This window comes from Mixophyes fleayi, chromosome 9 (genome assembly GCF_038048845.1).
Source record: "Mixophyes fleayi isolate aMixFle1 chromosome 9, aMixFle1.hap1, whole genome shotgun sequence".
Lineage (NCBI taxonomy): Eukaryota > Metazoa > Chordata > Amphibia > Anura > Limnodynastidae > Mixophyes > Mixophyes fleayi.
Window position 1 is genome coordinate 119916309 of NC_134410.1, and position 25312 is coordinate 119941620.

The 25312-nt window shown below is 41.0% G+C and overlaps 1 protein-coding gene across 4 annotated transcripts in view; it reads right to left on the minus strand.

The window, feature by feature from the left end:
• RALGDS (ral guanine nucleotide dissociation stimulator) overlaps positions 1-25312 on the minus strand; it is a 165299-nt gene that overhangs the window by 71163 nt on the left and 68824 nt on the right. Inside the window, exon 1 of one of the 4 annotated variants that reach the window (XM_075185334.1) lies at positions 5021-5312. The exons of the other annotated variants lie outside the window; for them this stretch is intronic. Coding sequence (XP_075041435.1) covers positions 5021-5116 — 96 coding nt within the window. The 5' untranslated portion in view covers positions 5117-5312. Of the gene's footprint in view, positions 1-5020; positions 5313-25312 lie in introns of those variants that run through there. 4 annotated transcript variants of the gene reach the window in all.

A 25312-nucleotide genomic window follows, 5' to 3' on the forward strand; every position in this document is an offset into this window, starting at 1 on the left:
ACTATCTATTACATTGGTATTGATATGCTCAAAAGTGTCCCTTTAAAAAGTAAGCCTGTTTGCTGCAACTGGCTTCCTACTGGGGCCGGGGCTGCAAGAACTGGCAAAAATAAAGACCTTTTACAGTCCTGCACAAAAAACCCAGGAGCTCTACCGTAAATAAGCTCTCTCTCTCCACCCTTCTAAACCCACTTAAATATCTTGTCTGCAACACAAATTTCACTTTTGCAGGCGAGAGCAATACAAGGAGCAAAAGTGTCTATCCGTCATTCAGCAAAGAAAACCCCAATCCACCCAGTTTCAGCCAAATCTTCCCATGCAGACTTTTGCACCCACTGTAGGCACCTCCACCTGGACGCGCCAGTCCTTTGCGCTTACCATAAAACAGTTTAATTAATGGAAAAAGCATGATGTTCCAAGACCTCATTTGTGGTTGTAAATGGTGCACAGCAAAATGGTTGCAGTAACCCATAGCAACCAATCACTAACCCATAGCAACCAACCAGGAACCTATAGTCACCAATCAGTAACCCATAGCAACCGACCAGTAACACAAAGCAACCAATCAGTAACACATATCCATCTATCAGTAACCCATAGCAACCAATCAGTAACCCATAGTCACCAATCAATAACCCATAGCAACCAATTGATTTCAATTTGTTTGACACTGCACTAAAAAAATTAGAGATTGTGATTCTTAGACCTTACAGATCATTTTTCCTGTGCGCCAAGTTTAATAAATGTCCCCACTTGTCTTTATTTACAGAACTCGTACTTCTTACTTTATACTAGTGTAAAAAACAATCTTACATTAAACAACCTTTAACACTCACAGCTTATAGGCAAAGACCAAATATCTTTTATGGATCTTACACCTACTAATTACTTTTGGTTGTGACTCAATTCCAGGGAAATTCAAGTTGTTGTGGTTCAGGATTCATCTCTGGAAGTCTTTGGCCCTGACAATGTGCCTGTTTTTTAAATGTTGCAAACTTCTGATTATCACGTCTCTCGTTCTGAATGTTCAAATAAGTTCTCAGTATTTGTTCATATTCTGGGCCTGATTCATTAAAGAACGTAAAATGAAAGTAAATTGATTTGTTTTTGAGGGTTTTTAAACGCATGTCCGTATTCAACGAGGAGCGGGTGTAAAGATACGTCTGTTGATGAATACAGGTGTAGGTCCCCTCTACTCTAACAGACGACAGGATACATCCAATATATATGTGGAATAATTCTCCAAAAGAACGCTCAGAAAAAAAAAAATCTATTAATGTCACCTGTTAATAATATAAAACATTTTTTTTTGTCCACCCCCCATAAAATACATTTATTAGGATGTTATTAATGTCTACTGTATATAAAATGTAATTGCCCCTGATTGCAAACACATGTTCTAGCACAGGGGTCAGGGAACTTTTTTACCTTTTACCCCCAAATATATTTAGATACGCTGACGTTACCCCCTTGATTTGAAAGAAAAGAAATCATATATTATTAATTATTGAAATTCAAAATTTTATTGAATCTATTCAAAATTTCTTTGAAAGCTTCAACTTCAAAACTGCAGGTTTTGGAGAAATGATGTCGCTTTATTTTTGATACGAGAGCATCATTATTGGGGTATTTTGATGTCAGAGCAATTTGGATACAGTCTTCAGCGTCCGATCGATTTCTCTGCTTTGTTTTTATGTTCGTTAGAGTGGAAAATCCTTGTTCGCAAAGGTAAGTTGTTGCAAAAGGCAGCAGCTTTTGACGCCTCCTCATGTGCAATTTTGATGCCTTTGCAGCTGTTGACATCCAAAAATATGACAGATCTGCTTTGTTTTCAAATGCAATACGTGCTTCATTATTACATCGCAGCTCAAGAAGTGCCTCTGCCAACCCTTCAGGCTCTTCTGTTACAACAGCAATTTCACATTTATAGGGGTCTACAATCCAATTGACAGCGTGTGAATCGGCAGCATTACCCCCAGGAATTTAATTTTTACCCTATTTGGGGTTATTTACCCCTGTTCCCTGAACACTGTTCTAGCATGTATACGCAACCATCATCACTAGTAATCAGCACTTACACCCGACCTGTAGCTGGTACAAGTGATATGACAGAAAAACACATACCTGAGCCTTTGCTGTGTGCGCTCTGCACGCCCTTACTGTACATTGACCACCTGCATATACCCATTACCCCCCCATTCCGCCCCTAAAATTGTAGGCTGTAGCAAGGATCCTTTGCTCTCAGAAGATGAATTGGACGTTCCTGGGCTCACTGATGTATAGCCCGGTTCCTGGCATGCAGAGAGAAATTTTTATGCAAAATATGGCACATACTGGCATTTACACTCCTTAATGAATAAGGCCCTCTATGTTTGTATAGACACTTGCACAGCATCACTTCCTTTGTTTCCTGGGCAGGAAGATATTCATCATCATCATCACCATTTATTTATATAGCGCCACTAATTCCGCAGCGCTGTACAGAGAACTCATTCACATCAGTCCCTGCTCCATTGGAGCTTACAGTCTAAATTCCCTAACATACATACATACACACACACACACACACACACAGAAAGGGAGAGAGACAGACTAGTGTCAATTTTTGATAGCAGCCAATTAACCTACCAGTATGTTTTTGGAGTGTGGGAGGAAACCGGAGCACCCGGAGGAAACCCACGCAAACACGGGGAGAACATACAAACTCCACACAGATAAGGCCATGGTTGGGAATTGAACTCATGACCCCAGTGCTGTGAGGCAGAAGTGCTAACCACTAATCCACCGTGCAGCCCCTGTCCTTATATAAACTGCATTTGTTGCCCACACACGGTGAAAGCAGTCAGTCAGTTTTGCGGATGCAGCGCGTTGATGACGACACTGGACCCTAGTGAACGGACAGGCTTTATTCTCAGCGATGTCACTAGCTCCCAGGGAACCGATGAGCTGCATTTTCATGAATATTTGCTCATATGACAAAATGGCTGCCTCCACCGTGTGTATAGGCCACAGCTGCACTTTACAAAATTGATTGCATAAACAAAGACAAAAAAAACCAGTTTGATTACAATAGAAATGCATTAAAATCATATGCAATAGTCATTTCATGTTGCAGACTCTACTGTGCATCGTACACACCAAATACTTCTCCAAGGACAATATTTAAACAGTTCCTCATCCCCCTGTAATATGTATCTGCAAGTGACTATTTGGGACTCCGGTACATTAGTGTTTCCTCATTGAATACAGCCAAGTGTTCGATGCTGGCCCTTTAAATTAACTATTACTATCCAATAAAGCACTTACTACTGTCAGAGCCGGAACTTAAAATTTTAGCGCCAGGGGGCGAGAAGGAAAACTTCCGCCCGGCTAGCCTTCAATTTTAGCCAAATGAACCTAAAATATTCATAAACTGAGCTCCCCTTCAGCACTGCGCCCTGAGCGGACGGCCCTCCCGCACAGCCCTAGTTAAGACCATGACTACACTACAGGTGTATAGTTGAGAAAAGACGTGTTTGAGGCACTGGCTGTACTTATATCGATTGGACTGTGCGGCACAGATTTCCCATGAGTCTCACTGATTGTTTGTAAACAGAGTAGAACTGCTATGAATCTACAACGTGTTGGTTGGTGAATCAAGGACCGACGCTCAGTTGCGCAACATAAAAGGCGTTGAGTGCGGGAGGAGGGGCGGACCTTGACGTACGCACTTCATAACGCTGCTTGTGGACATCCGCACCTTCCTCTGCATATTTTCTACACCTCTCCCAGCCAGTAACCCTTTGCTGGCCAAAGCAGGCAGCAAGACGCTCCAGAGCAGACTAAATAGGACAACATCTCAGCTTTCATCGCCCTATACCGAAGATGGATATATTCCTTCTTTTTTTGCTTCCTCTTATATTGTGCTCTTTGCAAATGAAACAGCTAAACGTGTCTCACATTGCAGAGTAAACACCCAGCCAGAAATGGCATTACAGATGGGGCATTAAGGGCAGGGAAGGGACAGTGAAAACCCCAGTTGTAGACAAAACTCTATTGTTGATCATAATATCAAATACAGTTCTAACAATCTGGAAAGGAAATTATACTGAATAGGAACCATTCTACATATCTCTCTGATACGGATGGACATCTTTGACTAGAAATCGAATCGGCCAGTCCTGTACCCAATCTTATAGGAGCCAACTTTTTAAAATGACTGGGGGTGCTCACGTTACCCCCCATATGACTTAAAAATGGCATGCCTAGACACGGGTAGTAGCTGATACAGCACCAATATTGGGGAACAGATCTGGCTCCCATGTCCAAAGTTGCCATCTTTCATGATTTTACCCATCATTACTTGTTAACTCTTCCATTGCCAGAGAAAAAGGGTTAGGGGCAACACCGAGCTGGAGTAGTGATGGTTAAACCATGCAATGCTGAACCTGTTTATCACACAGGGACTGGGATGATAATCCATTTAGGCAGTCATAGGAGACAACTTTTAAAAATGATTGGGGGGTGCTCTCGTTACCCCACCCATACGACTGAACAATGGGGATAATTAAAGGAAGCACAATATAGAGAGGTGGCGAGATGAATTCTTATTACACGCCCAGGGTCACACCTTCCAGAGCTATGAATTCCTAGCAATTCCATAAACACTGGCTTTCCACTGACACATAACTTCTTTTCCTTGGGGCACCGAAAAAGGGATTGCCAGATATAACAGTTAACTGAGGGTATAAAAGCCAGCGAGGTTAACTGAGGGTACAAGAGGTTCGTCTACTAACACTCAAATCTGCGCTAAAATCGCAGTAACTAAAAATCAACTAGCCTTTATCAGTCTAATGGACATTAGGCAATGAAAGCAGGTGTCTGATTGGTTGTTATAGCTTTAGCGCAGATTTGCACGTTTGAGCAATGTTAGTAAACAGCCATCCTCAGTTGCAGACCTGCTAAGCTACCTGAGATAGGCAACAGGGTTTACGTATCACTGAGAAAGGACAAGAAGCCGTAATATATTATATGTACTCACTTCTTGATCCTGCACGGACAGAGGCATATCCAACATGCACATTCTCACTGGCTGCAGTAAGGCTTTCTGAAGGGTGAACGCTGGTTTCAGCTCCATCTTTAAAGGGTCTTGATGTTCTTATCCCCCCACCCACCTTCTTCCTTGTCCCTCTGTCTGTCTCTGTTGCTTGGTCCACTGAGTCAGTTCTAGCAAATCAAATCATTCCCGTCCTTTGGCCTCTATTTTCCCCGCTCCAATGGAACCCCCCTTTCTGCAGTAACAGGTGATACTACTGCCGTGCCAGCATCATGGAGCTGTTAGTCTTCCCATCTGCTTTCCTTCCCCCCTCCAAGATGTGAGATGCTGTGATTCCCTCACCCCACCCTTGTGAGCGTGCCACAACAAGCCAGGGAGCTTCATCTCCACTAGCTCATCTGTATGCTGCAGAGAGGGGACAGCCTTCTCCGCCTGCAGCTGTCAGAGCCTTGTGAAGCCATGCTGATTCCCCCAATGCAAGCTATAAGGAGAAGAAGGTTCCTAAGAGGGGATTACACACCCTCGCTGAGTCACTGAACCTGGGCTGCACTGTAGGTTTGCCTACTGGGAAGAGCAGGTTAAACCCTCTGTTGACCAGAGAGGCTAGTGACCGATAATGTAGCATAGAATATATTATCCCAAGACACAAATCCAGGTAGGTACATTGTGCACCGCAAACTAGGACCACTCTATCAGTGACATCTAACTAGTAGGGGCTGGCTGGCATATTTTAACCTGGGGGGGTGGGGGCAAAACTCTGCTCAGTAGCCTATTAGAAACATTTTAAAGGCACAAAAATGCCCAAGGTAGCCCACCTTGGGAATGACCCAGTGGGCATATGCCCTCCCTGCCCACCAGTCGCTGCCAATTGGTGACCCACAACAATGGTCCCACTATAGTTTCCTACGGGATCTGCAAAGATTCTCTTTTCCGTAACTCTAAACCTGATCTTTCGATGATCTATGGCAACACAGTAATGTCTGACTATAAGCCGGTAAGACATGCTGAAACTTATAGCTCCACCTCAGCTGGAAAGACACAGTTTGTCTTCCACTGAGGGCTTCTAATATATCCTACAAAAAGAATTAGTAGTGGACTCTTTTCCTGCACCTAATTGGATGCAGATACTGCCTTCCTGGCATGTTATGAAAAAAATGTGCTCGCTGGAGTCGTTCTAAAATCCACCAGTCAGCACCAGCCGTAAGTTTATTTATAAAACTTCCCCTTCCAGGGGTGACATATGGCAGCCACTCATACATGTGATACACGTCTACAAGGACTGACACATTTACACATCGGCATAGAAAACAGAACAAAAATTTGAAAGATGATTCACAGTATTTATCGGAGGAAAAAAGTCCACGACTGTCTAATTATACCGTCTGAGAGATAATTGCTGTACACGTAAATTAAGTGTTGTGCAGTAAACATATTGTTTCGCTTTCAACAGCAGCCACGCATGGCAAAAACTTTGATTTATTGGTTTTAATCAGAAAAACCAGATTGACCAACCACTCATCCTACGACCGGCCATTGCAGATTTCTCTGCAATCTGGCTGTTCAGAGTAACTCCGAAACAACCTACTCAGTTCGATGTATGTGACCCATTTGTTATTCGCACCAAACACCATGATCATTGGATGTATGGGCAGCTTAACCGCCTCAAGACTGGAGGACTCCACCCCCCCCCCCCCCCCCGCCCTTAGGTTTGAGGTGCTAACAATGGTTTTACTAAAGTGAATTTTATATTGTTTGTCTATTGATATACTGCTTTCTATAGTAGCATGCCAGGATAGATAGCTTTTTTAGTCCGCTATACTGGGAAAATTATGTTCAAAATAGACTTTTTCTCAATTCAGCTTTTTGTAACCTTACACTCATAAGGCATGCAGTAGTGATTAACTTTTCGTGCACCCCAGGGGGTAAATGTATCAAGCTGAGAGTTTTCCGGCAGGTTTGAAAAGTGGAGATGTTGGCTATAGCAACCAATCAGATTCTCGCTATCATTTTGTAGAAGGTACTAAATAAATGACAGCTAGAATCTGATTGATACATGTACCCTCAGATGTGTTGAGCAAGACATCGGTCATTGAATTGAACCCTGCTCAACACATTAAAAAATGTGTGTTCCGTGTAAGCAGTTCAAAAGTGGGCACACGCTGACATTACTGACGGAACAATAACTACAAAAGGCGCTTACACCTAAGTGTAATCCTTAAAAATGGCAATATTCTACAGAAATTATCTTGACTATCGCGCTTCTCAGGGGGATGTGATTTTACATTATCTTCTGTTCTTAATAACTGGACAGTCTTCCATGAATAACACATGCATTAATTATTTACAATCGATTAAACATTACTGTGCATTACGTTTATAATTACAATGATACAAGAATAGACTAGTTGTTCACAATCAAAGGTTCCTGAGATGATTAAAAGAAGCAGAAAGCCATAAAACGGAGATGAGATACAAATCAACTACAACATCGTAGCAAAAATGATGCACAACTTGTAAGTCCTTCAGGTCAGTCATCTGAACCCTTACTGTATAACTTTACATGTATCCATGTATTGAACCTCATTGACTTGTCATCCTTAGAATTTGTCAGGTTGGTTTGCACTCAAATCCTCCTGCCCCTCTTTACCTCCAAATTGCTCCACTTTTTGGTTGGATCTATTGATCTATATTAATAAATGCTATCTCTATCTAAATGTACAATAACATCTAACCTGACTATTGCTAGATTTTAGCTTTTTGGTACTTCTCCTGCTGCTTCTGCCCTCACAAGGGGGTTGGCCGTACTGACTCCATGATGGAGCCATATCACACACCCAACGTCATTGTGTGTTTGAACTGAGTGGAACGAATCGTTCCTAATGATTTGATAAGCTGCATTCTCATGTATATTGTTTCATCTCGCACCATGGCCGTCTCTAACGTGATAAATTCACATTATCTGGAAGTCTAAATGTTGTGGGCTTGAAATAATAGCTCCAACTTTCTGAGACAAGAGGGACATTTTGGAGCTTAAAAATTGACTTACAAGTCGTGTGCCCCACCAAATGCAGTGCTTGGACCTCTATATCTGAATAGTATTGCCAAAGAAAATGAAGCAGAATGCAGACACCAACGCTACACTGAAACCGCACACAGACTCCCAATTTAAGTTACAGGAAAACAATATTTATTTTCATTTTCCATTGTCAGACTGGGAAGTGAGAACAATCTGGTTTTCCGGCCAGGAAACGACAACATTCTGAAGTGTTAATATGTTAATACGCTGCTTCACTGTGACATTAAAGTGAATGGAGAACGCTGTTTTCCTGTCACACCATGCAGCGTTTCAACATCTGAATCACTCTGTGTGGAAACAGCGCTAACCATTCACTGCACTAAGGGAGAGTATCCACATTCAGAATGCGGCGATCCCACATCGGGAAACTGAAACGTTCCCAATCTCCTGTCTAAAGCTGGGTACACACTACAGAAAATGACTTTAGGTGCGATCTCTGTAACGACTGTACGAACGACTGAAAGTCCCAATGACCATGCAGATCTTGTGTACACACCTACGCGATTTACCTTCAGACCTGTGATCTTCATCTGTCATAACCATCTGCTGAGAAGATGGTGTACAAATATCTGCCTACGCTGCTGGTTGTCAGTGCGTACACACTGCCACATTTCCCCAACATCGTTCCACCGTTGATCGTGATTTTTAGACTAGTTTATAAAATCAAATCAAACTATACAACGTGCTTTGGTACGATAATACGTGATCGTGGGAGCGTACACACTAATGCCTAACGGTCGTTTATCATGTGATTGGCACGATAGTTGGTTGAAAAACCTGTAGTGTGTACCCAGCATAGTTACTTCAACTGCACAGCTAACAGTACAAAACTAAAATACACCGCACAGTAAATCATAAACCCCTCTTACATGTAAGTTAAGAAACTATTGTATATATATATATACACATTTGAGGGGGTGCACTCACACCCTTCTGATACACTAAGCAAATGGAAAAGCAAAGAGATGTGTGTATATACAAAGCACTGTATTAATTATTTTTGTGTATTAAGATCACAATCTTTACTGATTTGTATTTAAAATATAAGGGCACAACAATGACAATCAGGGTCCCTAGTTTATCATTATGGACTGATAGCAAAATATTAAAATTTGTGTAATAAAGTTTGATTGGATGAAAATGATCACTGATAAAATGATGGTATCAAACTACCAAGCCACGTCGCTGTCTTATATTATATATTGTAGCATTTCTTAATATTTCCATATATTATCTGTTATTGCTCATATATTCCTTCTATTCTGCCTATATTGTACATATAAATAAAACGTTTTCTATCCACTGTGTAACCTTGTTGCATGTGTTTAATTAGTTCTCCTGTAAACTTTCCCCTGTGCCTTAAATGTTACAGATTAGCTGATGGGAGGATACTATATTATCTATTATCTAATATATATATATATATATATTAACCCTGGTTATACTAAGTGGCAGAGAATAACACTGCCTTTAATAATTGCAGGGGGTATATGTCTGTATTGATACCCCCTAACTGAGCCAAAGTAGGAGAGGAATTATTTTTTTGGGGGGTAATAAGAGATAAGGGAGTATCTTAATAATGATCCCTAATGTACCTCACTAGTAATCTTTAATAAGGTCCCAGTCTTAGATATTTGCCTTGATTGAAATTCTAGCAACACCTCCACTAGAAAAGTGGAGGTGTTGCCCATAGCAACCAATCAGATTCTAGAATGTACTAGATAAATGATAGCTAGAATCTGATTGGTTGCTACCAATGAATATAGTAATGCACAATATTATTTTTAATGAGGAGAGTTGGGGGTTATAAGAATAGTACTTGGCTGGCTACTATATTGTTTAAGGCAGGGTTCTTTAAGGGTAGTGTCAATTTTCAGCTGCAGTTTTCCACGCCTATTTTTTCCCCCCAAAACAATCTAGAAGAGATCTTTTTTTTTGTTTTCTGCTGCTGAAAATCACTTTGTATAAGTCTGCGTTTGTTTCCATCAATTTTTGAGGACTGACATGCAGAGATAGAGAACAGCCCCAAATCCCTGCTTAACAATTAACGCTCTGCACACCAAGATTGTCAGATTAAAACCCCTTTACGAATTTAGTTCAGTATTTTAAGTCTGTGCAAAGGGATTCCAAAGGCCTGATTCATTAAGCAAAAAGAAAAAAAAAAGAGTAACTTTGCACCTTGGAAAAACCATGTTGCATTGGAGGGGGAGCTAAATTTAAAATGTGGGGACAGATTTATAGTTGGGGTAGGGGATGTCCTGGATAAACTTTAAATTTCAGTGTAAAAATAAAGCTATCAAGTATTTGTGTGCTACATGAAAAAGCAGCCAGTATTTAACTTATGTGCAAAATTATAAGCTAAAATGCACCATTTGCATTGTAACATGGTTTTGTCCAGGAGAAAACTTACTCATTTTTTTTGCCTTACTTTCCTTAATGAATCAGGCCCTGAGATTTTAGCCATGAACCCAGCCATGTTCCTAACATTCCCTGGTACCACCATGACCGCAAGACATTTTACGTTAAAGAGCTGCTCTGGTCTGTCTTGCGTTCGGTAATGTCAAACATCTCAGCCTACTGAATCAGTCTTGAAAGAATGAAAATATTCGGGATTCCTGAGTGATCACGTGTCCTGCGGTGTCAGCCAATGTCCACAGGGTGCGAGTAACACACATGGAGACACTCAGCCTGGCAACCAAATAAACAGCTCTAGGTCTTGCTGCACAGGAAACGTCAGTAGATCACTCAGTAAGAAAATACCTCTGGACCCATCACTCGGACAGCCAGAAAAACAGAATGTAAACAAACGCTAGCAGTAATAGGGTTACAGAATATTTATAATAAGCCAACATTTTTGTTCACCTATATATGGCTTGAGTTAAAAATAAATCTTTTTAAGAGCATCAATATCAATCTATTATTATTATAATTTGTTTATAATGCACCAATCATATACCGCAGCGCTGTACAGAGAACTCACATCAGTCCCTGCCCTACTGGAGCTCACAGTCTGTATTATCCACCATACTCACACATTAGGGTCTATATATCTCAGAAGACAATTAACGTATCAGTTAGTATTTGCAGTGTGGGAGGAAAACAGAGCACACAGAGAAAACCCGCACAAACACGGGGAGAACATACAAACCTACCCTATAGAGCCCTGGATGTGATCAAATCCATGACTACAGTGCTGAGAGGCAGCAATGCTAACCACTGTGCTATCTATTATGCTACCAATTTCATATCTATCTATCTCTCTATTTATCTTATATCTATCTATTTCATATATATCTAATCTCCTATATATCTATCGCCTATCAATCTATTTCATATCTATCAATCTATCTATCTCCTATCTATCAATCTACCACCTATCTATCTATCTATCTATCCCATATCTATTTATCCATCCCATATATATCCATTTCCCATCTATCTCATATCTATCTATCTCATATTTATCTATCGATCTCATATCTATTTATCAATCTCATATCTATCTATCTCATATCTATTTTCTATTTCATATCTATCTATCTATCTCATATCTATGTCATATCTATCTATCTATTATCTCATATCTATCTATCTATCTCATATCTATGTCATATCTATCTATCTATCTATTATCTCATATCTATCTATCTAATATCTCATATCTATCTATCTATCTATCTCATATCTATGTCATATCTATCTATATATCTATCTATCTATCTATCTATCTCATATCTATGTCATATCTATCTATCTATCTATTATCTCATATCTATCTATCTAATATCTCATATCTATCTATCTATCTCATATCTATGTCATATCTATCTATCTATCTATCTATTATCTCATATCTATCTATCTAATATCTCATATCTATCTATCTATCTATCTATCTATCTATGTCATATCTATCTATCTAATCTATTATTATCTTGGTTCTGCCATGTTTTTGATACTTATTCCATATTTGCTTTTTATTTTGAAACATTACTTATTTTAAAAACAATTGTCATTTATTTTTATTTGGTTTATATATTTTGTCTATCCTGATCATTCCATTCTTTGTCATTTTGTGCTTTACTATTTGTATTTTATTTTGGGATGTAATAAATAAAACAATGAAAGGAAAACAAAGCCACTCTTATATACAGTATATGGGGAAATTCATTTTCCTACGTTACTGTAAAAAGTAACGCGGCCCGTGCACTATTACCGACATTACGGTAATAGTGCGCACAATTACCTTTAATACGGTAATTTCAATGCCGGCTTTTTCCTCGCTGCTCCCTGAAACGCGAACAGAAAACTGGGTTAAAATTACCGCATTAACAGTAATAGGATTTCCGCGGCGGTATTCTGGGGGGAATTGAATTCTTCTTATATTTTATTGATGATTCCGTCACTGGGCGGCCATTTTACTGTAGTCCACGGATGCTATTTAGTTTCAGTTCAGCAGTAAGTAGTAGCTTATATTGCCACCAGTGTTAGAATGAACACGTGTTATTAAATACACATACACGGATGTGAAAACAAAACTCATTACATGTCCATACCTACATACTGGCGTTGTTTTGCGTTTTTTTTTTTACGTTTCAGTTCAGTGCGTTTGGTTCCTTTCAATGCAGCTGAAAACGATAAAAAATGATCTCTAATACACATTTAAATGTTCTCTGTACAGCGCTGCCGAATTGAAGGTGCTATATAAATAAATGATGATGATGATGATGATGAACAGCCAAGAATAAAATGCTTATTGAATACATAAACTGCTAATGTAAGTTGTACTTACTGAAGACCAGGCCCACGAGGGCCAGTGCCCCGCCCCTGCTGGACTATGTGGGTGAGGACACATGTGGCTATATTGATTTATATGGAATATGTGGAAGCATGTGAGGATATATGGTGGCCGGTGTGGCTATAGGCCATACTTGCCAACTCTCCCGGAATGTCCAGGAGACTCCCGAAATTCAGGTAGGTCTCCAGGACTCCCGGGAGTGCAGGCAAGTATCCCGCATACTGCTAATTGATGGCCAAAATGATGCGATTCGAGGTGAATTGCGTCATTTTGGCCCCGCCCGCCACAGCAAAATTACGTTTTTGTCGCCGGGGTGGGGCCAAAATGACGCGATTGACCGCGCCCTGTCCCCTCCGACCACGCCCCCCTGCCCGGGATCTCCCGGAATTCAATGTTAAAAGGTTGGCAAGTATGCTATAGGCTGGCAGGCTAGGCGATACTGGGGTATATGGCGGCATTTGAGAGGACAGAGTCTGATGTGTAAGTGATGAGATGTTTCCATTGTAGTACATAGTACCTTACTGTGCAGAGGGTACTAAGTATATCATACTGTATATATAGCTATTTATATATCTGGGTCAAAAGAGGAAGGTGCGCTAACATTTCAGCTGCAAGACTTGGCTATGAAGTGCTTCCCATGATGCTTTGCAGCTACTAATTACGGCTACTCCTCACAAGTCACTGAATTATTTCATTGCCTTTCCGATGCCCTTGGTAACCCCTAGGCTGGTGCTGAAGGTATTTACTGCGTCACTTCGCGGTTCATGTCTTATTTCCAGCCAATACCTGGCCTGTGCTCTGACATCATTTGCACACATAAGAGGCAGCGACACGCCTATTACCCTGAGGTCATCTGGTGCAGAAGATTCTCCACATACCACATAAATCACACTTTGTGACCTCATACAGCCTTGCTGGTTTGGGAGAGGCAACCACAAGGCACTTAGTAAACTATGCAGAGATTACACAAATATTTCACAGGCAGAGCGGTCACCCAGCAGCATTACAGTCAGTTATCAATCAATGTTTACTGATCCATAACAATGACTATTATTAGATTCTCCGTGCGTAATTTTGCAGTTGCTTTACTGCATTTTTCTGTCATTTTCTTTATTTTTCTCAAGACACCAAATTTACTGTCATAGATCTCCTCTTATCATAAGTTTTTTTAAACACATTTTACTTTCACTACAGTAAGACTGAGCTTGGCCATTTTCATCATCATCATCATCATTTATTTATATAGCACTAGTAAATTCCGTAGTGCTTTATAATTTCTTTCCATGTCTTTAATGATGTAATGCATACTTGCCTACTCCTGGAAACTTGTTTCCGGGAGAGGGGGCGTGACTGGAGGGCAGGAGGGGGCGGGACCAATCACGTAATTTTGGTCTCGCCCCAGTGAAACCGTCATTTACGTCGCGGGGGGCGGGGCCAAAATGACGCAATTCTCAATTCTAACCTTTTACTTTCTCAGTGATATACAGCCCCTAGCAATACTAACTCCATGATCCCTCCACAGATATGCAGCCATTTTGTCACCATCTTCTCAGTGATATACAGCCCCTAGCAATATTAACTCCATGCTCTCTCCTCAGCAATGCAGCCATTTTGTCACCATCTTCTCAGTGATATATAGCCCCTAGCAATACTAACTTCATGCTCTCTCCTCAGCAATGCAGCCATTTTGTCACCATCTTCTCAGTGATATATAGCCCCTAGCAATATTAACTCCATGCTCTCTCCTCAGCAATGCAGCCATTTTGTCACCATCTTCTCAGTGATATATAGCCCCTAGCAATACTAACTTCATGATCTCTCCTCAGCAATGCAGCCATTTTGTCACCCTCTTTTCTGCTGTATAATACAGCCCACAGCCGTTCACCAGTATCCCCTTCTCACTTATGAACACGCCATTTCAATTTTCTCTTCTGAACAGCACAGTTGTTGGCGTTTCTAACTCCATATTGTCGCTTGACTTAATTCTTACTGATGCTCTCTCCATGTTCTCTCATAAGCAGTAACAATCATTGTCACACTGCATGTTCCCTTCTGATCTCTACTGCTAGGTGTCCCATACTTTTGTCCTGTATATTTAGCTTTTGCACGAAACTGGAGGTACAAATGAACAACCAATGCACCGTAACGGCCGACAAATACAATACATTAGATATAATCTTCTCAGGTCATGTCATTTACTTCCCAAAAATGTTTTTTTCTGTAACCATCCAGTGTATCTTGTTACGGAGAACTTCTTTATGAAATATTTTGCTGAGATCTACAAATGTCAAACTAATTTTTTTCGTTTTATCAGTTCACTTTGTCGAGGAAAAAGGAAAGAACGCAGAACTGATAAATAACTCACAGGCAGCCCCTGACCTTAGTCCTTCACGGAAAAACTCTGCATCCGTTTTACTTCACAGATGTGGTGAATGTACTGGAACAGGGCGACAGCAGAAATACACAATAACACCACCAATAACACAAAATAGCATCCTTGACCTTGTTAGGCTAAGTGAAAGTAAAAATAAGAACACTTAAAAAGGTAATACTATAATTTTAAATGACATTCATTCACTTATCAATAGTAAATAAATCTGAGGTAATTCTGTCACAGAAGAGCTTGGTGCACTATGCACACCAGAGGGAGGCGTTGTCCGGTTACACGGTGCCTGCGGGTGATGGAATATATTTGCGCCTCCTTTATGTAAATTATTTTAAGGAGCAATCATGGTTAAATATTGAAGTTTACCTGAACTGCTCCTTCCCCTTAGTGGAGCACCAGTGACTGCACGCTGAAGCCATTTATTTTTGTGGGGCTACAGCGTTGCTATAATACAGCACCTTAGTAAAATGGTTGTGCGTGTGCAGCATACTTGCCAACTCTCCCGAAATGTCCGGGAGACTCCCGAAATCTGGGTAGGTCTCCCGGACTCCCTGGAAAGCAGGCAAGCCTCCTGCATACCGCATACTGGAATTTATTTGCCATAATGACGCGATTCGTGGTCAATCGCGTCATTTTGCCCCCGCCCTCCCACGAGAAAATGGCGGTTTTGGGACAAAATGACGTGATTGACCGTGCGCGCCGCCCCAACCATGCCCCTTGCCCGGGATCTCCCGGAATTAACTATGCAAAGGTTGGCAAGTATGGCGTACAGTCTATGGCGGTAGGTAAGCTTACCCATACTTGCTAACTCTCCTGCAGTGTCCAGTAGGTTCCCGAATTTCGGGTAGGTCTCCTGGACTGCCGGGAGAGCAAGGCAATTCTCCCGTAACCTGCCCGTCGGGAGCCTAAATGATGGTTTTGTCGCAAGGGCGGGGCCAAAATTATGTGATTTTCAGCACCCCGCCCCCTCCGTAATCTCCCAGAGAGCAACAATAGAATAGAAAGTTGGCAACTATGAGCTTAGCATTGGTCGGCGTGGTCACACAAGACAGCGAACTTTGCAGAGGATACACAAACATTTCACAGGCAGAGTATCCAAATATAGGGGGCTGCATACAGCGCCTGCTGCTTTCTCAAATTGACCACCAGATGGCGCCCTTTGAGGACCAGTGTCTGGGGTCAAATTCCCCCTTACTAACCGCCCTCCCTCCCCGTGCATACTTGACGAATAATGCACAGTTGCAGATAAAAACTGATGCACAAGAAAAGGCGCTCTAACCCATATCAGCCAATGAGATGCTTACTTTCATTTTTTTGTTAAATGCACTAGAAAAATAACAGGTACAATCTTACAAACCTTTTTTCTATAGTTTTCATAATTGTGTCTCATTGTGTGAAAGATGCTGTGTGTGCTGGAATAAGCTGTAGATTGCCTGACAATACGGGACGCCACTTATTACTGAGCTATACTCATTAGGTGTCTCACAAGCATTCAGCCAGATCTGTCATACCACCCCCACAATTAGTGTCACCGTAGACTACGGCCTTATTACCTTTTCTTAGAACACTGCAACGAGATATCGATCCGAGGAAAGACGACCGTTCTCAGGATTCACAATGATTCATTGAAGCTGCAGTGGAAAGAGATCGGTCCTTACTCTATACTCTGGTATAATTGTCACCTACCATGAATGAGATTATTTAACCCCAACACTGACATTTTCATATATGAACCAAGAAGGTAAAATATATCATCCAGTATGAATCAACTGCAGCTCTGTTAAATATTAAATTGTTACGTTTGCTTTGACATCACTGGCAATGCCTCTGTGTACGAACCAACCAATCCATTTGCTTCTCTGCAAAGCAAGTCTGCCTGGATGTCAATCACTATCTGCCTGCTCAGTTAGAAAAGCTCCTCCCTTCTATCATGACATCCTACTGCAGAGGAATGAAAAAGAGCAAGATGGACATACTTAGTTAAGTATAAACACTCCCGTTATTTCATGTATAGTATTCAATTTAGGAATACACAGCCTTTGAGGTATATTAATGTCAAATAGCGTTGTTACTTGCTCTTTAAAAATGTGAGGAAGGGTTGAAATCTAGCTGTGGGTAAATAAGAGCCAGCTTCAGGAGTGTACACATAGGGGTAGATTTACTAAAGGTTCTAAAAAGGAAAAGTGTCTCCGTAGCATCCAATCAGATTCTAGCTACCATTTGTCTAGTACATTCTAAAAAATGATAGCTAGAATCTAATTGGTTGCTATGGGCAACATCTTCATTTTTAATTTTTAGAAGCTTTAGTAAATCTATCCCATAGAGAGGATTTTCACTAGTATTGTTGACGACGCACGGTCACAGACAACGTTTTAAAGGGTCCTGCAATACACTTATCCACAACAAACTATCCCTACGGTGTTTCTTTTCGGCTACACTGCCCCCTGTGTGATAAAGGAGGCTGTTGCTATATATATATAATTATATATATTTATATATCTATGGTATCTTAACGCAAGCAAGTGCCAAGTGAAGACTTGGAACCACTTTCAATATACTTAGGAAATGGCTGAAATGTTTTTTTTATCAGAATGATTTGTTGAACTCGTTCCTTTGTAATCAGAGGACAAAAAGTCATCTGAACATAAACTACAACTCTGATATGATATGGATCATCTGCTCCCCCCCTTCTCTCACATGGCTCTGACCTATTCAGTATACTTCCTGCCTGACAATAACAGGAAGGCCCCATCCAGAGGGATTAGTGGGGAGGTGTTCCTGCACATGCAACACAGGGCCGAGGATTGAAATGAATTTTGCCGTTTTAACTCTTTTACAGACGAAGGGAAGGGCTTTTTTTTAACTACAAAAGATAAGCTGTCCGCAAATTGTTTGTGAAGGGAATTGACTCCTGAGGCGAAAAAGCTCTTCTTAAGGACAGCAGAGGAATGATATATTGTTTTAACACAGGTTTTTCGTGTGCTTTGACCTAATCTTTTGTCACTGCCTGTCAGAGATAAGTTAACCTCTTCTACTGATTGGCACCTCGCTCAGCTATTGATCCCCCCCTCTCCTCCCCTCAACTGACTGTCCCCGTAGATCCGTCCACCCCACATTAATCAGCCCGCCAAGCAGATACGCCGTCGAGGAATACCGCTCCTGTCAAGCAAAATGGCTGACGTGCGACCTAGTTCCCATGGGAGTTCTGCACGGCTGTCTGAGGCCGTGAAAGATGGACGGAGTTAAACATGAACTCAATTAAATCACTTTAGCATGTCCGCTTATGCTCATAGGTCTCCCATTCCCGGTTACAGGACTTTTTTTCTGGCTGCACCCACTTTGTGGAATTCCCTCCCTCGCACAATAAGACTTTCTTCTAGTCTTCAAACTTTCAAGCGTTCTCTGAAAACCATCTCTTCAGGCAAGCTTATAATATTCCTCAACCACCATATTAATCTCCCTAGGTTACCCTATTACCACCGTCTACACAGCTCACACAAGACAACAACCCTCTGACCAACATTGCTGTGTGACTGATCACACAGCCCACTCAATACTTTTACCTTTGCATTCTAGCTGTCCAATGTGCAATATGATGTAGCACATGCCCTTGTTTCAAACTCCCATTGTTCCATAGATTGTAAGCTTGCGAGCAGGGTTCTCTTACCTCTCTGTCTGTATGTATTACCCAGTATTGTCTTATTAATGTTTGTTCTCAATTGTAAAGCGCTACGGAATTTTCTAGAGCTATATATATATAAATGTTGAAGATGATGATAAGCCTGGCTGTATATAGCAAATCGACAAATTAGCCACATATATAAAGGTATTTCTAGTCTCACGATTTCTCTAAAGGTTTTTATGCACAATGCAATATGGCTGCCGATGTCAGGCGATTGGAGGATATCACAGTTTATATGGACCAAAAACTAATGCCAACCCTGACAACGATCACCTTGTAAAGAAAGGATCATTTTTGGATTAGGCGGATGATGAATGATGAATGCTGATAGCCCGTCGGTAGGATTGCCCCTTCCCAGGGTACACAAGACATTATAATCGTTCAATTCTTCAATTGCTCAATATTACAGTTTCATCTCCACACATGACCTTCAGACAATTTATTGAGATAGGTAATTAATGGCTGATCACAACAGATATGATGCGATTCTTGGCAGGATACACTCACTTGTAATACAGAATACAGGAAATTTTATTTTCTTAAGCAAGTAATCGCATGAGCTGTAGGGTCATGTTTATTAATAGGTCACGATCATGTCAATAAGTAGGATTTTTCAGTGCCACAATATAAAGCTCTTATTTTTATTTTAGAATTGCAGACGATATCTATTTTAAGATACCTACGAGGAGGCTGCAGGAAAAGATATGTCGGCCAATACCTCCTTGGAAAGAACCTTATTACAGATTTCAATCTCAATTACTTTTTCCACCAACATAACCAGGAAAGTTCACAACAACTAAGTGACAACCCCTTTACTCTGGAATAAATGTAAACGCGGGCACAGACTAAAACGTAAACGAGGTCTTAATGCCCACAAATCAGTACATTTGCCACTACTCAAAAACCTAGACTTCCAGGATGGCGACTTACCCAATGTCATTGTGGAAGAAAGGGGGCATTACCTTGATAACGGCCTGATAGATAAGACCTGGAAAAAGCCATATACTTTGGAAAAATATAAAATGATACGTCCCCACCCTCTTACCTTTTTACAAGCACATTATTACATAAGTCGGATCATAGGGACATTCTCCGAGTCTGAATGGCGACACTCTCTTGACCCTCTGACGCCAACTTATCACAACTCCATAACCATTCACTACAACTTTTTGCTTGAGAACATTGGCCCACGCCAAAATTCACTGGCTGCAATTAACGGCTGCACTCCTGTCCTTTGGTCTCAAACTCCGGTACTGGCGCTTACAGAATCGTGTAGGCTTCCATCCGCAAATACATATATTGAAATGTTTCATAACATTATCATCATCATCAGCTATTTATATAGCGCCACTAATTCCGCAGCGCTGCACAGAGAACTCACTCACATCAGTCCCTGCCCCATTGGGGCTTACAGTCTAAATTCTCTAACACACACACAGACAGACTAGGGTCAATTTGATGGCAGCCAATTAACCTACCAGTATGTTTTTGGAGTGTCGGAGGAAACCGGAGCACCCGGAGGAAACCCACGAAAACACAGGGAGAACATACAAACTCCACACAGATAAGGCCATGGTTGGGAATTGAACTCATGACCCCAGTGCTGTGAGGCAGAAGTGCTGACCTCTGAGCCACCGTTATGTCCATATGAATGAAATTGCTAAGACAATGAATGAACAATTGGTGAACCAGCTAACTACTGCTATATTTATTATTAGACTTAAATAAAGGGGTTAATGGTGGTAACAGAACAAAACAGAACAAAAGCATTAAAATGCCTAGTTACTTGAATAAAACATTTGTTTTAATAATATTAATGTTCATTTATTTTTTTGTAAATAAATTCTTAAAGTCTCCGTTTTTTTACAACTTTTGTCTTCCCCGCTCTGGTCCCACCACTCATTTTCTCCCAATGTAAGATTTTGTGCACACATGTAAGTTGTAGGAGAGAATGGAGAAGATTAGTGTAGTAGTTAAATAAATTTAAAATCAAATTAGTGCCAAAGTGACTGGGGACCCAAGAATTCAATTGATAAAGTTTATCTATTTAATTCCTAAGAGTCTTCTCTTTTTATTGTTCTTCATACAACAATACCCTCATATCATATAAAAAAAAAGATATAACAAGAATTCATTGCCTAGCAGTGTACATAGAATCACTGTGTGTAATGATTATTAAGTGTCTGAGTAACAAAAATAAATTCAATTAAAGTGAGCGAGCCACTCCGTCACCTCTTTCACTGTGTGCAACAATGGTAAAATAAATCAAAATAAAGTGGACACAAGATCAAACTTTGGAAAGAATCGTTAAAAAAAAAAAAGATATATTTTTCCTAATTTTCTTTATATAATGCACACAATATAAACAGACATTTATTCTAATCTCCTACCAAAGGGAAGACCTGTCTGTTCTGAAAAAAATAATAAAAATGAAATCTACTTGCGTCGCCTAAGAAATAAAATAAAATGTATGCATTTTCAATTGAGGAATTGCAGAATGTGAAGTTTGGTCCGGTCAGGATGATAAATCCTGTGTTCTTAAATCTGAAAATATACCATACTTGCCAACTCTCCCTGAATGTCAGGGAGACTCCCTGAAATAGGGGTGATCTCCCTCACTCCCTGAAGAGTCCGGCATTCTCCCTGATGCTGAGCCTGTACAAGACGTGGTTGGCTTCGCCATCTGTGGCATGATGACACAGTTCAGAAATTGTGTCCTATGTCCATGTATTGATGCCTATGGTGGTGGCCATTTTCATGGAGACCAAGATTTAATCAATGACTGACAGGTAAGACAACATGACTTCAGTAATGGAGACAGAAATGTAAAAGACACTTGAGTCTCGAGAGATTCATTAGCTGCTTTTCTTTACCGCATAGCTGCCTACTCTCCCGGAATGTCCAGGAGGCTCCCGCATTTCTGGGAGACCTAACGGGAGAGCAGGGCAACCTCCCATTTCTCGCCCCCGCAATAGACAAGTGGCGGGGGAAGATGTTAAGGATGCAAATATCGCATCATCTAAGCCCCGCCCCCTGCTGTAATCGGCCAAAATTGTGACAATCGTTTATGGGGTGCTGCCAAAATGATGCGTTTCATCAAACCCCGCCCCACACACAGACCTCCCCCGGGATCTCCCTGAAGCCAACGAGGAAAAGTTGCCAAGTATGAAATATACCCACAGTTAAATATTTTCAACACACCTAAGATATGTATGGGAACCAACATACTCATCCTAGACCAGTGATAATAAATCTATGGCTCTCATGCTAACACTGAACTACAAGTCCCAGCATGCTTACAGCTTGTTTTAGCCCCGCCTTCTTCACCTCCTGTACATCACCAGTTTTAAAAAATGAATACAATAAGCCCTCTGACCCTAGTCAAATCCACCTAGTCAAAGCTGTCTCATTTAGAATCAAGTTACTCTATTCTATTCTGTTATCCCAGAATACCGTAGTAATGAGCGGGAGCACTTTGCAAAGTTGCTATTTTATCAAAGTGATGAATTTAGCACAGAAATCTCCTTGACGTGTTTAACAATGGAAACTAACACAATCGTTATAACCATAGTAGTCATACTGATAAGACGGCAAAAATATGCAGATTTCACTTTCCGCATTTCACGAAAAATCCCCATCAGAATGTCCCACTGCATCACTGTTCTGCTATAGACATTAAAACGGCAAATAAACCATGTTTATACGTAGAGTTTTATTTTCATTTTACTTTTTATTGTCTTGCCAAAACGTATAGGCAAAATTTAGCTAAAGAACGATGTCAAACAAGGGCCACATTATAATTTTATGTATTAAGGCTGGGCCCTGGCATTACCAAGTAATACCCCATGACTTTGTGACAAACTCACGTCAACTGGTGCCTGTACTCCCATGATGCTCCACGACTCGCGGGCAGGAGTTTCAATGTATATTTCCCCAAAGCTGATTGGACAAGCCAAGTTGGCAAACCTCCCTCTGCTGCAGTTTATATTGTGAGCCCTGGAGCATCATGGGAGTGCACAATCTGGCGGCACCGGTGGGCTTCTCGCCAACGTGGGACCCCCATAGCTTTGAGCGAGGGTCAGTTAAAAATAAATAATAATTAATGGAAATCGTCTTTGACCCTTTCGCCGCTGGGGAGTGTGCGCCGATTGGCCGTGCTATGTTTGTGCCGTGTTGATTGTATTTTCTTTAGGACAGATAGGAATATATTTCGGCCCCATAAACGAGAATAGTCTTTTGTGCATTGTAAAGGGAAAAAAACAGCCAAATTTGTTTAAAGAAAATACACTTCCTCCTGACCCTTCACCTACCACTTACCTCCAATTATTTAAAAACGGTTCAGCCTTTATCCTTAAAACTAATGGGATCACCTCCTGGGGCTATGAAACTATCACTACAGGACGATCAATGAGACAACAAGGATTCATTTCTCACATGTAGCTGGGTGATTGGGTTACACTTACACAAGACCTCTCATTCATTCTTCTCTGGATACAGAGAAATAAATAAACCTCTTTATTGACCATAAGAGACAATTATTGTCTATGTCATTTCATCCAGAATAGAACCTACATGTGACTCTTACGTGAAGACACATTATTATCAATTATATATAAAAAAAAATGATTGTTATTTACATTAATAAAAATTACCAAAGTACTTAATGGAGTTATTCATTCGCCCTCCCCTCTTTATAGCATCTGTCCCTCTTCGAAATCATCTGATGGGGAGCAGAAGTCACCCAGTACCGGAGAACCAAATCTCTCTAGGGATACTGACTGACGGGAGGTGTGTGCTGAACACTGCACCTGATTGGACGGCCACCCCTGTCCAATCAGATGTTGTACCAGCTATACACCTAATTTATTTGTGTCTCCTGCTCTATTCTGCTCTCCAGAGCTGACGGCACTCTTCACAGTTTGGAAAGGCAACCTCGTCAGATAGCACAGAGAGCCCTATCATAGGTTTGATTACCCATTTGGCTTTGAGATCACTGAATGAGTGAGTTAGATAAACATTACTGAGATGACTTTGCAGAATCATCTCATAATACAATGCACTATACCTTGATAAGCCTGAAGCTTAGAAACAGGAGGGAACCAGGGTCCACGGCTCACTAGTTCCCCGTGCAGCGGGCCCTAATAACTTTGCTTGTATCCCTGTTATTAGACTGTAAACCTGTTGCACCTGTACAAGGAATACCCATAGAGTACCAGAGAAAGTAGAAGCAGAGGGCACCAATTCCATACACAGGATCAGTACATGTGTCGTACCTGGGCCTCCAGCAGCGCCTCCACTGCAAGTAAGAGATTAACTGCACTTTCATCCGAAAACACAGAGCGGTTAGCATTGCTGCTTCTTGGGTTAGATTACAGCCATGGCACTGACTGTGTGGAGTTTGTATGTTCTCTATGTTTGAGTTCCAATCCAAAAACATAGGTAAATTGGCTGCTGCAAGATAGACTTCATGTTGTGTGTGTATCTTTATATACTGAATGCCTAGAATTAACTCTAGCCAAGGAGCAATATCTGGTACTGCAATACCACTCATGGCCAGCAGGAGCAGCACTCACCCACAAAATATTTAAAGATGGTGACCGAGCACACCATCATCATCATCATCTATATATTTATATAGCGCCACTAATTCCGCAGCGCTGTACAGAGAACTCATTCACATCAGTCCCTGCCCCATTGGAGCTTACAATCTAAATCCCCTAACACACACACAGAAATAGAGAGGCTAAGGGCAATTTAATAGCAGCCAATTAACCTACCAGTGTGTTTTTGGAGTGTGGGAGGAAACCGGAGCACCTGGAGGAAACCTACGCAAACACATGGAGAACATACAAACTCCACACAGATAAGGCCATGGTCGGGAATTGAACTCATGACGCCAGTTCTGTGAGGCAGAAGTGCTAACCACTGAGCCACCGTGCTGCCCACCAACATCAGAGACACCTATATCAATGACAATTTTGTTGTTTAGTGTTGATTGTTTTTACCATTTTCCTTTAAATCGCACATACAATAATATCTGAATGTGCTAGCAGGGAAGTCATAACTATATAAGTAGACGATGATGATGATGATGATGATGATGAAGATACGAACGAGTTAATATAACTAAGCATAATCTAAATAGAGCAAACAGCACCACCTGCAGGGAAATTACTGAACTGCAACTCTAACACCTGACTTCTGTGGCTTACCTGTATAAGACAGGTCATTGCATCCGGGGTATTGCAATACTTACAACACTACGCAACAAAGTTACTATACCTACAGCAGCGAATGTCAACTGAATGACTCGTACACAGAGGCGTTAATAAACC